Genomic DNA, 13728 nt, shown 5'->3' on the forward strand with positions numbered 1-13728 from the left:
TTAGATTTCTGAGTCATGAAAATGATATGGTTCTTTGGGCATAAAGAATAGCCCATAAATACATTCAGTTGCATGGCTTGTTTATCAGGTTTTCTGCATTCTCAAAGTGTTCAATGTGCTCAAGTCTGACAAAACTCCCAGAAAGCACCTGTATGTTTTTCTTATTTGTTTGTTTCATAAAAGTGATGCAGCACTTGATGGGTGGGTGGGACCTCAAAGCAGTTTATAAAGAAAATAAAGCAATAGAATTATTAATAAAACAACTATTTAAAAACATTTTTAATCAATTATCAGTATCAAATGCAGTTGGCAAAAGGCACTTCTAAAGCCACTGAGGCTAGCTGAGCCTCCAGCAATATGACTGGGTCCAGAAGCACCCTCAGACTGCAAGCCTGTTCCTTCAGCAGCAGCACAACCCCCATCCAGGGAAGGAAGTTGACCAATTTCTCAGATACTACTCACTCATGGTACCTCCGTCTTGCTAGCATTCAAGCTCAGAATGTTTTTCCTCATCCATCTCACCACTGCATCCAAGCACTGGCCCAGGGACAACATGGCCTCTCCTGATTCAGATGTTATGAAGAAATAGAGCTGAGTCATCAGTGTACCAATAATGCCTTGTCACCAAACTCCTAATGACCATTCCCAATGGCTTCATATAGATATTACAGAATTTTAGAATCATGGAGTTGGAAGGGACCCTCCAAGAGACATCTAGTCCAACTCCCTGCAATGCAGGAATCTTAACTAGAATATCCATAACAGATGGCCATCCAACCTCTGCTTAAAAACTACCAGTGAAGGAGAGTCCACAACCTCCCAAGGGGAAGGTTAAGGGGTGATATGATAGCCATGCTCAGATATATAAAAGGATGTCATATAGAGGAGGGAGAAAGGTTGTTTTCTGCTGCTCCAGAGAAGCGGACACGGAGCAATGGATTCAAACTACAAGAAAGAAGATTCCACCTAAACATTAGGAAGAACTTCCTGACAGTAAGAGCTGTTCGGCAGTGGAATTTGCTGCCAAGGAGTGTGGTGGAGTCTCCTTCTTTGGAGGTCTTTAAGCAGAGGCTTGACAGGCATATGTCAAGAATGCTTTGATGGTGTTTCCTGCTTGGCAGGGGGTTGGACTGGATGGCCCTTGTGGTCTCTTCCAACTCTATGATTCTATGATTCTGTTTCACTGTCAAACAGCTCTTACTGTGAGAAAGTTCTTCCTGATGTTTAGTCTAGCAGTGAAGACAAGAAAGTGCCCTGCAGCACCCCATAAGGAAGCCACCAAAGGGCTGAGAAGCACTCTCATAGTGCTGCTCTCTGGATTTGGTCCCAAAGCTAGGATTGGAACCACTGTTAAACAGTGGTCCCGATTCCTATTCCCAATTCCTATTCCTGGTTCAGGATGACACCATGGTCAAAAGCTGATGAGAGATCAAGAAGCAGGAGCAAGTTTGCACTCCCCCGTCCCACTCTCTGTAAAAGTAATCCATCAGAGCAACCAAGGCAGGCTCAGCCCCGTGGCCAGGCCTGAACCTGGACTGGAATGGATCTAGATAACCTGTCATCCAAGAATTTCTGGTGGTTAAAATTGCAGTGCCTGTTTTTCTTATACATCTGGTATGCTGAATTATGGTTACGGTTTTCTTTCCTTACAACCCATTTTCTGCCATGCATGCAATCATACAAACATTCCAAAGTTATCTCAAGGTAATTTTTATAAAACGGTTTGCTCACTGTGTGTTGGTTCATGTCACGATAAAGCTGCTTAACTAGTAGGCACAGAGGCAACTAGCAGCTTTGAGCAACAAAGCTCTGATAAGTATGAGCAATAGGGAGAGAGGTGTGTTGTCAAACACACCCCATATCAAAAGGAGCAACTCATTTAGCCCTTTTCTTGTCATGGGTCACGGCAGCTGGAAATGAGCAGCATGTCACCAAAGAGGCATCTTGGCACTGCCAAACTGGTTTCTGAAAAAGCAGGCAAGAGGATGACACACCCAAAGATGGACTACTGTTGCCATGACCCATGCAAATCTTCTGAAAAACTAATTTGTGCTGGTATAACACCCCCATGTGAAAAAAGGTATAACATCCTCATATGAATTTCTCATGTGATTTTAGGGCGTGGTACCTACAGTATATTTATTTTAACACAAGGTTAGGGAATCATTATCAGCCTGAGGGCCGCATTTCCTCATAGGGAAAATTCCAGGGGCCAGCGGCCGGTTATGGGCAGGGCCAGAGGATGGAGGGATGGACTCTTATGTTTGCACAATGGGATACATTCCAGCCATGCAAAGGGCAGAGGTTTCCAGACACACTTTTGCATATAAAAGTATCTCTCCACCCTCCAATAAAGCACTTATAGGAAGAGGCATTATTATAGGCCATTTCAGCCAGGCAGACACAAGGAGGATGTAGTGCAAGCTGAGGTCATACCTCGCTTTCCCCACCTGTCTTAATCATTAAAAAGAGTCATTGAAGCACCACACAAACCACTGCTATACATTAATAAAGCTCCATTATATTTTGGGACTTAAGAATTCCTCAAGTTATTCCAGTAGTCTTCTATTTTTTTAATTGGACATTTAAATATTGTATTGCTACAAGGGACACAGGTGGCGCTGTGGTCTAAACCACTGAACCTCTTGGGATTGCCGATCAGAAGGTTGGCGGTTCGAATCCCCGCGACGGGGTGAGCTCTCGTTGCTCAGTCCCAGCTCCTGCCAACCTAGTTCGAAAGCATGCCAAAAAGTGCAAGTAGATAAATAGGTAATGCTCCAGCAGGAAGGTAAACAGCGTTTCTGTGCACTGCTCTGGTTTCGGTGTTCCGTTGCACCAGAAGCGGCTTAGTCATGCTGGCCACATGACCCAGAAAGCTGTCTGCAGACAAACGCCAGCTCCCTCGGCCTGTAAAGCAAGATGAGCGCTGCAACCCCTGAGCCGTCTGCGACTGGACTTAACTGTCAGGTGTCCTTTACCTTTACTGCTACCACACTATTTTTTTACTGCCTCGCCAAAGCCCTAGCATGATGATAAAAGGGCCAGTTCTGTATGAGCAGGCAAGGCTCTCTAATTCAAGATTTCTTAGCTAGAACATTATAGCTGTTCAGTGACATATATAAAGAAAGTCAAATCACAGACCTTGGTAATCGGTCAATTAAAAAACTGAACAGATAATACAGTTTAGTCTCAAACCTTTTTACACAAACCCAGTTCACTTCAATGACAGTTTGAACCTGTGCAATATTTTTACAAAATAAGGCTGTGGAATTTTTTTGACAATAAGGCTGCTATTAGCTATTTCAAATTCAAGCTCTCCTCTGAGAGCATTTAAATGTGTGAGAAAAGCATTTATCCTTTCCTAGGGTGATCAGGTGCTTCCGTTTCTAAGGAAAACAGTTGGGCCTCTGCTTGATCTTCCCCTTCTGCCATATGCCATGTAATCAAAGGCAGAAAAAGTCAAAATTAAAAGGAGAAAGATTTCAACTAAAGACTTACAGATGAGTGCTGTTGGACAGCTGGGTTTTGGACCGACAAGCTCCAATAAGAATTGGGGGCCCTCTAGACCAGTATTTCCCAGACTTGGGTCTTCATCAGTTTTTGTACTACAACTCCCGTTATCCCTAGCTAGCAGGACCAGTAGCCAGGGATCATGGGAGCTGTAGTCCAAAAACAGCTAGAGACTCAAGTTTGGGAAACACTGCTCTAGACAACCTGTTTATGGAGCATTCATCCTGATATGCTTACCTAAAGCTTACATGGATATTAGATTGTATCCAGTCTTTATTGAACTTATGTTCTGATAGCTTTGTAGAGTGTTTGTACAACAATGAGCATTTGTTCTGCATTCATCCCGATTGGCTTGTGGGATGTTCATACATATTTCCCTTCATCGTTCCTTCATTCTACACTTTTCAATGCATTTCCCTGTCACTTTCTAAACTGGAAAAAGTCAGATCCTCTTCTAAAGTGGGTTTTTGTGTGTGCAGTTTAATCCATTTTAACTGCACAAACCTAAAATTGTGGCATGTGCTTGAATTCCTCCCGCAAAATAGTGAAAGTTTGGAGGTGCCCTTAGGAGGCACACAACTGTGGTGGTGATTATGGGAATGCTACATTTTTGGACCCTGCTTGCAGTGCTGACCTTTCTATTCCCAACAGCAATGCAAAGCCCCTCCGTGTTAGTTAACAGGCAGGGAATAGCAAGACCTGAGTTGCCTCACTTGATGTTCTGCCACATACTTCCTGTGGCATCACTCCCCTTCCTGTATCAGGGCTTGTGGGGAGATGTTTCTGACTGGTCTTTTGTCACAACTCTGCAAGAGAGGTGGTAGCTGCCTTGCAGGGAGAAAGGGAGCAAACTGGTCATTACAGGACTTAGTCCTTGCGTTTCTTTTGGGCTCTTTAGCCACCATGTGAGCCCAATCCTATGCATTTTCAAATCAATAGTAGAACTGGAGAAGGAAAATATCACACCAGAGTTGCTCTACTGTATATGGATATACTATACTATTAATTCTGGCAAGTTACAGACCCAAGCCCTATGTGTATCTAATTACATTGTTGGTTAGTCCTGCTCAGCAGTGGCACATGAGAGTGTGTGTAGAGTGGCAGTGGTGCCTTTATGGTGGTAATAAAGCAAGTCGCCAGCATGAGGCAGGTTGGCAGTGAGGCTGGGGGAGATGCAGGTTGGGTGTAGCAGCCCCTCAAATGAACACGTATCTATGGGGCTGCTGCAGTGCCAGATTTATGTATAAGATAAACAAGCTATAGCTTAGGGCCGCACTCTCTTGGGGGCCCCAAAAAAAATTAAAGAAAAAAAGTGGATGTACATTTCCAAAATATAAGATAAAAAACAAATAAAATAAGACCTTCATACAGCAACAGTGTTTTGTGTTGTGTAGGCTCCTATTTGTTATGTGCAAATGGCTTTAGATACCTATTAGGTCCATAAATTACCATATAGCATATATTCAACACAAAAAACAGTGGCAATTTGTTGTTGACAAAGGACAGCTGGACATATAAAGGGCCCCATAACCTTCAGTAGCTTAGGGCCTCATCAAATCTAAATCCGGCCCTAGGATGCTGCTACAAGCCCAAATCTCTCTGAACCGTGCAACTACCTCACCTTGCCCCATCCAGCAAGTGGAAGCAGTACTGTACTCCAATCAGAAAGGCCTTGCTGCTCCTCCATTCTACTTGTGTCCTGCCGCTGGTCTCGCATGGAATGCCCAGCTGCCATCAGTCTCGTGTTCCTCACTACATTCTACATCTATCAGCCTTGTTCCTTCTATGCACAGTGTAGCACTGCTTTACATGTGCCATTCTTTCTATAAAAGCAGATAGGTGTACACTTCTGTGTGGTGCCCCCAACTTCAGTAACAAACCCGAACCTTACAAGAATAGAGCACTATGGCTGAAAATCCAAGGCAAAGTGTGTCTGAACAAAGTCTAAATTATAAGTTAACATGTTGGGAGACTGTAAAATGGGAGAGTAATGGTTGGACCAAAAGCTGTGCTTCTGATCATGGGAGGCACCTTTCTTCAAATGTAACAGACTTTGATCCAGCAGACCAACACACAGAGGAGTTGCTTTGTTTTGTTAATTTCTCCTCCCCCTGCAGCCATGGGCGTAGTCAGGATTTATTTTAAGGGGGGAGGGCAGGTTTTATGGGGGGGGTAGAACCAAGTTATCTGTGATGCAATTGGTCAGCTAGTTAAGCATTTTTATTTGATGGGGGGGGGGCAATTGCCACCTTGCCCACTGTTTTCTGTATTTAAAAGGTTTGGAGTACTGCAGTGTGGAGAAGGAATTCGTGAAAATTGTCTCCTACTTCTGTTTGTGGGAGGCTCTGGTGGAACAAAGGTTTTAGATCCAAGTCATGGTGCATAAGCTGAGGTGACTGCACAAAATCAAGGTAAAATAGTTTAAAAATTAAATAAAAATGTATTCAAAAATGAGAAAACAAGAACCAAAAAGAACAAAATAATCAAGTTAGCAGTAACATTTCTGAAAAATCAACAACTACTGGTAATATACTCTACACAATTCTGTTTTGTTTTTGTTTGAAGGATACAATATACTTCTTTTCTTCTATGTAACAAGATGACATCAGTTTAGTGCTGAAAATGGGAAAACAGTGCCAATTTTGTCTTAGAGGGGCTCATTAATTCAAGTCATGACACTGAAGATGCATACAGTATCTCCAAATATGATGTGCCTAATAATGCATTTGACTCAACATATACTGAGAAAGCCAAACATACTCAAGTTATAATGTCCATGTTGGCAAGAAAGAGCGAACTCACACTTTCCACAGCTCACTGAAATACCAAGTCGTTCATGAATGTCATTTATAAAATATACAAGAAAGAACAAGATGACGCATGTTCTCAGCAACAGTTACAGCATTCATGCTGAACGAATTCAATATGGAAATTATGTACTGTATGCTGAATGCAGTTGAGAGAGAACTCCATCTGTGAGCTTTGGATGTCATGACCAATGCCGTCCATTTGTCCAATGTAAATTTAATTACAAAACAAATGTGGAAGTACTTTACCTTCTAAGGAACATAAGCTTTGCTACAGTAAGGTAAAGGGACCCCTGACCATTAGGCCCAGTCATGACCGACTCTGGGGTTGCGGCGCTCATCTTGTGTTATTGGCTGAGGGAAACGGTGTACAGCTTCCAGGTCATGTGGCCAGCATGACAAAGCTGCTTCTGGTGAACCAGAGCAACACATAGCAACACACAGAAACGCTGTTTACCTTCCCACTGTAGGGGTCCCTATTTGCCTACTTGCACTTTGACGTGCTTTCGAACTGCTAGGTTGGCAGTAGCTGGGACCGAGCAACGGGAGCTCACCCCGTCGCGGGGATTTGAACCACCGACCTTCTGATCTGCAAGCCCTAGGCTCTGTGGTTTAACCCACAGCGCCACCCGCCTCCCTTTGCTATAGTAAGTCTACTGAAATCTCAGACGTTTGTTATTTATTCATCAATATCAAAGAAAAGAAAAATGTGAAAACAGGAATTATCTTCTACGTATTTTCATTAGCCCCACAACAGAAACTTGAGGGCAAGATAAGGGTTTGAATGTTCAAATCTCCCTCTACTTCAAAGCTCGCTGGCAAATAAGTGGTATTATTCCAATCCTGTGTTATGCTTATCAGTGATAAGAAAATATTTAAAATAACCGCTAGGTGGCATACCAATTCTGGCAATTTGCTAAACCAGTTAGTCAACATGTATAATATGGGAAGAAAGAAAATTATAAAACAGGAGGCTTCCAGTTCTAATAAATAAAATTTCTAGTAACATTTTATAGTTTTATTCTTATTACTACTGGAGTAACAACAGCAAGAGAGAAGGCAAACCTTGGATGAACTGAAAAATGTTTAATTTGAAGGAAGTCCCACAAAATTTAGAGAAATACATGACCTATCTAGAAACCATTACTTTCAACCCAACATTATTTGTTTACTCTAATAACATTTGTATTTAATGGCTTTATTCCTCAGGTATCCATTGTGATACATACCACAAAACTTAACTTATTTGAAAGTGAATCCCCCTGTATAAGTTGGACTGGATATGGGAAACAGGACTGACTACAACTAATAGATTAAGTCTGTGGCAGGGGCTATGCACCAGAAACAAAATACATACAGTGGTACCTTGGGTTTTTCGGGTTTTCCATGGAAAAAGTAGATAGTGCAAGCCTGTATGTATGAGCTCAGAAGCAAATCTCATGGGGTTCAATGGTATTTACTCACAAGCAGATATAGGATGGCAAACTGAATCAGATTCCCCTACATCTGTGCAACTGCAAAGCTGCAGCATGACATTATTATGCAAGAACTAAATTGTATAGAACCATCAGCTGCACTTTGGTCCAGTCAGTGGTTGCTGGGATAAGTGCAACTTGGTTCAGTTTCCTGATACTATAGGCTTAGTTCAACCCATGCACCTTAAAGATATTCAGTGGACCTTTTAAATTCACAGCATAATTCTTTGCCATGTCTAGGTAAAGATAAAGGGACCCCTGACCATTAGGTCCAGTCACGGACTCTGGGGTTGCGGCGCTCATCTCGCTTTACTGGCCGAGGGAGCCAGCGTACAGCTTCCAGGTCATGTGGCCAGCATGACAAAGCCACTGTTTAACCCACAGTGCCACCCGCGTCCCTCTTTGCATGTCTACTCATAAGTAAATTGAATGGTGCTTGCTCCTAGTGTGCGTAGGATTGCAGCCCGTCATAGTTAAAGGGACTTCCCTTCCCTTGTCTAGTCATACCAACTTTGGAGAGGTGTTCGTGGGAAGAGTAAATCGGAAAAATGTCAGGGAAAACCTGGATGTATGGCAACACAATAGAAAAAGCAGGGGAAACAGCTCCCAAAGCTTAAAACCACTATTTTGGGGGTAAACGTAACGGTAAAGGGCCCCCTGACCATCAGGTCCAGTCGTGTCCGACTCTGGGGTTGCGGCGCTCATCTTGCTCTATAGGCTGAGGGAGCCGGCGTTTGTCCGCAGACAGCTTCCGGGTCATGTGGCCAGCATGACAAAGCTGCTTCTAGCGAACCAGAGCAGCGCATGGAAACGCCGTTTACCTTCCTGCCGGAGCGGTCCCTATTTATCTACTTGCACTTTGATGTGCTTTCGAACTGCTAGGTTGGCAGGAGCTGGTACCGAGCAACGGGAGCTCACCCTGTTGCAGGGATTCGAACCGCCAACCTTCTGATCAGCAAGTCCTAGACTCTGTGGTTTAACCCACAGCGCAACCTGGGTCTCCATTTTGGGGGTAGGTTTCCCCCCAAAAGCTCAACAACTGGGGTTTGTTCCCAAAAAGAGCTCAACAGCTTTGCAGGTGTCAGGAATTTTACTTTTTGAAATATGGCAACCCTACACTTACTTATCTGAGTTTAAGCCCCACCAAAACTGCAGAACCTACGTATTTCTGAGTAAACAGGAATAAGGACGGCTGTAATCTCTAAACAGATTTACTTGGATATAGATCTCACTGCAATAAAGGAAATTCATTTTGAAATATAAGCAGTAGTTATGGAATGGGTGGCATTATTCTCACACTATCTGGGTTGTGGAGGGAGGATATAGCGTAATCAGGAGATTCCAAAAAATGCTAATTGCTACCCTGCAATAAAACGCATACTGTATATTCAAGTCTTCTGTCCGAGTATCCATGACGACCGCTTTTCTAATACAGGATGACGGGGGTGAGTAAGCCTGCGCACACACTTATAAAGCATATCTGAAGCCTTCCCTAAAATAATAATGGGAACTGTACTCTTTATAAGAGTTCCAGTGCCCACCAACCTTCAACAAAGTCTTTGGAAGGAGGAGGCTGGGGCGACGAATGCGCTTTAAAGCGTTGGTGCGTTCGGAGCTTCAGCAGCGCGAGCATCAACATCAGGTGGGGGGAAATGTGCCTATTAAACGCTTTACAGCATGAATGCGCCTGACTGCCTCCCCCCACCCTCCCTCCCTCTCCACACGGGAATGACCCTCGCGGAGGAACCCCTGCGAACAAGAGAGCCGTGAGCGCCGCCATTTCCCTCAGGCGACAGCGGCAACGGCGACGGGAGGCCAAAGCGGAAGCTTTGCCAGGCAGCGCGCGGCGTCGCCGGAAACGACGTCACGCTCCGCGCGACCAAGCCTGCCCCTGCGAGATAGGCCTGGGAAACCCGGTGCGCTTCCTTTTCTCTTCCGCTCTAGCTGACGGCAAGGTGGGTAATCCGTGGGGCTCCGGCCTTTTCTTGGTCGCGGCATTTAACGCGGGTCTCGCGAGCTGGTCTCTGACTCGCCCGTTTCTTTGTGCTTTTCTCCCCTCCTTCAGGCGCCATGCCGGCTAAGGGACCCCTCCAGAGCGTGCAGGTCTTCGGCAGGAAGGTGAGACTGGCGGGGCCGAGGGGTGGTGGTGGTGGTGGTTGGGCCTGGCTCCTTCCCTTGCCGACTCTTGGGCTGTCCAGGGGGAAGGAGGGAACGGGTACCGGACCTTCTCGGTTCATTCTGCCCCGCGAGTCTCGTCTGCTGCGGTGGAGGCGCCGCGTGTCTCCTTTCCTAGCGTGCCTCGGTTCCCTCGCATAATTCATTGTCCTTTCTTCCGTTGCCCAAAAATAAAGTAACTGCAGCTGCTTGAGTGGAGGGCGGATTGGGTTCAGCGCCCTGCTCCCGACGAGTTGTCTTGTTTTCTCATAAGTTGGCGGGGTGATGGGAGGGCCTTCTCCACGTGGCTTTTGTAAGCCTCCCCACTCCCTCTTTTTTAAACTTAGAAGCCAGGCAAACACATTTCCCTCCCTTTGCCTTCTGAAAAACTTACAGTGTAATTTAAAAAAAATCAAATCTAGTTTTGTTTTATTGTCTATTTGAATGGGCTGTTTCTGCTTTGGTTTGTTTCAATTTTCCGTATTTGTTTGTGCATTATTCTTAATGTTATGTCAATAGTATTCGTTTCCCCCTTTCTATACAGTATTGTTAGCTGCCCTACCCCAGCCTTGGTATATATCAGGCATCCCCAAACTTCGGCCCTCCAGATGTTTTGGACTACAATTCCCATCATCCCTGACCACTGGTCCTGTTAGCTAGGGATCATGGGAGTTGTAGGCCAAAACATCTGGAGGGCCGCAGTTTGGGGATGCCTGGTATATATTAAGGTCACATGCTCTCTTTCTAATAATGGGTCTTTGCCACTCCATTGCTCCACCAATGCTGAAGTCTGGAGTTGTCCGTAGGAACATAAAAAAAGAGAAGATGATTGAATTGGGATGAGGGCCCATCTAGTCCCAATATCCTGTTCCTGCAATAGCTTGTGCAAATGCCCATTGGAAGCAGGGCATGAACGCAACAGTGCTCTCTCACCAGTTGTGGTTCCCAGCAATTTAGTGGTGTTGATCTCTGCAGCGTTTTTTCTTTAAAAAGGATTTATTTACATTGCATAATGAAAAATGAGGATAGGATTTTATAGATATATGTGAATAGCAGAAGCTACACTGAAGCCACAGCTACTGAAAGTGGTTTTAGTAGTAGTGATCTGTATATAGGGGTTGCTTCAGAATTATATTCTGGGAAATGGGAAAGAGACAATTTATGCTGCTCAATTATATACTATATGTTAGAATTGTTCTTGTTTTTTCCCTACCTTATTTTAGAAAACTGCTACTGCAGTTGCTCACTGCAAAAGAGGAAATGGCCTCATTAAGGTGAATGGAAGGCCTCTGGAAATGATAGAGCCCAGAACTCTGCAGTACAAAGTAAGTTGCTACTTCCATTTTAGCATCATGAAATGATTGTTGTATGGAGGTACCACCTAGCATACTAGTACTAACTGGAACCCCCCCCCCCCAAAAAGTAAATAAAAGTATTTTTTAATTGACCGATTTCCAAGGTCTGTGATTTGACTTTATATATGTCACTGAACAGCTGTAATGTTCTAGCTAAGAAATCTGGCATTAGAGAGCCTTGCCTGCTCATACAGAACTGGCCATTTTATCATAATGCTAGGCTTTGGCGAGGCAGTAAAAAAATAGTGTGGTAGCAGTAAAGGTAAAGGACACCTGACAGTTAAGTCCAGTCGAGGATGACTGGGGTTGTGCCGCTCATCTCGCTCTATAGGCTGAGGGAGCCGGCGTTTGTCCGCAGACAGCTTCCGAGTCATGTGGCCAGCATGACTAAGCCGCTTCCGGCGAACCAGAGCAGCGCACGGAAACACTGTTTACTTTCCCACCGGAGCAGTACCTATTTACCTACTTGCACTTTGACGTGTTTTCAAACTGCTAGGTGGGCAGGAGCTGGGACTGAGCAACGGGAGCTCACCCCGTTGCGGGGATTTGAACCTTCTGATCGGCAAGCCCTAGGCTCTGTGGTTTAGACCACAGCACCACCCTTGTCCCTGATGCAGTCATACACTGAAGTAATTAAAAGAACAATCATTCTTATTATATCCCTGGGATGCAAACCTGTGCATATTTACCTGGAAGTAAGTGACACCAAGCACAGTGGGACTTTTGAGTTGACATGCATAGGATTGTGCTGTTAGTGATCTATTCTTTCCTACATACAGTAGGTTCAGCCTGATAAACATGTATTGGATGGACATAGAGCAGGCATGCTAATTTTTTTGTAATTGCTGTATTACAGAATCAGAACTTGTAGCTGCACTGCCAATTAAAGTGTGCTGAGATCATGAGTGCTTGAGCATTTTATAACTTAAATGTTCTTTCTCCAGCTGCTTGAACCAGTTCTCCTTTTGGGCAAGGAACGCTTTGCAGGAGTCGACATCAGAGTCCGTGTGAAGGGTGGAGGTCACGTAGCACAAATATACGGTATGACTTATAAGCAATACTTGTTTGGGCTGAAAACAGACATTTGTTTACATATATTAGCCGCTTCCTAAAATTCTCATAAGTATTTTTAACCCACCTTCGTACAATTATATACAGTGGTACCTCGGTTTATGAACACAATTGGTTCCGGAAGTCTGTTCATAAACTGAAGCGTTCATAAACTGAAGCGAACTTTCCCATTGAAAGTAATGGAAAGTGGATTAATCCGTTCCAGACGGTCCGCGAAGTAACCGTTCATAAACTGAAGCGAACCTTCCCATTGAAAGTAATGGAAAGTGGATTAATCCGTTCCAGACGGGTCCGCGGAGTACTTAAACTGAAGCGTTCATAAACTGAAACATGGGTGTAATTGTTTCCGGAAGTCTGTTCATAAACTGAAGCGTTCATAAACTGAAGCGAACTTTCCCATTAAAAGTAATGGAAAGTGAATTAATCCGTTCCAGATGGGTCCGCGGCGTTCATAAACCGAAAATTCATAAACCGAGGTGTTCATAAACCGAGGTTCCACTGTATGTTATAAGAATATTGATAAGTTTAGGGTCCCATCTATTAAATTTGCCAGCTAGTTCTTGTATCAGGTTTCCCCCCTCTCTCAAATTTATACATGAGATCCCACATCAAAAGAGGGCAGGATTGTGCAGGATAGTATTGCTGTAGATGTGTACATGTATATGCAATATGTGTGCATAGTCATATTAGCTCAGAGGTACTACCTAAATAACCCCAGTCACCCCATAGTTATGTGCTCTGGTTTGCATTTCACCTTGCTAACCAGCTTTTATCTAGTGCTAATTGTTGCTTTCTTCTACAGCAATTCGACAGTCTATTTCCAAAGCACTGGTGGCTTATTACCAGAAATGTAAGTTTCTCCATTTAACTTTTATTCTTGTCTCTTACAAATGCATAACTTCAACCAGTTGTGTAGGGCAACAGTTTGTAGAGTATTATTGGTACCTAATTGTGCTGTTCTGAGCCAGATCCAGCATCGCACATAAGTGAATGTTTTGAGGATTAATGCAAGTATTATTTTGTTTTCCCAAGATGTTGATGAAGCTTCCAAGAAGGAGATAAAGGATATCCTTATCCAGTACGACAGGACCCTTTTGGTTGCTGATCCTCGTCGTTGTGAATCCAAGAAGTTTGGTGGACCTGGTGCTCGTGCACGTTACCAGAAGTCTTACCGTTAAAAGAAAACTATGCATTTGTTCAGTCTTTTAAATAAAGATGGAGGAAACTGAATTCTTGTGTTTGTCTGAAAACTTTACACAATTCTCTCCATATTTGGGTGTTCAAGAAGAAAATTTATCAGTTGGTTGAAGTTACAAGATACAACTGCAATGTGTAGAACACACTTTTAAGCTGCAT

At 43.9% G+C, this 13728-nt stretch overlaps 1 protein-coding gene across 1 annotated transcript; it reads left to right on the plus strand.

The window, feature by feature from the left end:
- The first annotated feature begins 9717 nt into the window (after positions 1 to 9717).
- Positions 9718 to 13602, plus strand: RPS16 (ribosomal protein S16). The gene is made up of 6 exons (XM_035128437.3): positions 9718 to 9747; positions 9858 to 9910; positions 11170 to 11271; positions 12246 to 12342; positions 13175 to 13222; positions 13405 to 13602. The coding sequence occupies exons 2-6, from the start codon at positions 9863 to 9865 to the stop codon at positions 13548 to 13550; spliced, it is 441 nt and encodes a 146-aa protein (XP_034984328.1). The 5' UTR covers positions 9718 to 9747; positions 9858 to 9862; the 3' UTR covers positions 13551 to 13602.
- Positions 13603 to 13728: the final 126 nt, after the last annotated feature.

Source organism: Zootoca vivipara, chromosome 9 (genome assembly GCF_965207765.1).
Source record: "Zootoca vivipara chromosome 9, rZooViv2.hap1.1, whole genome shotgun sequence".
In the NCBI taxonomy this organism is placed as follows: Eukaryota; Metazoa; Chordata; class Lepidosauria; order Squamata; family Lacertidae; genus Zootoca; species Zootoca vivipara.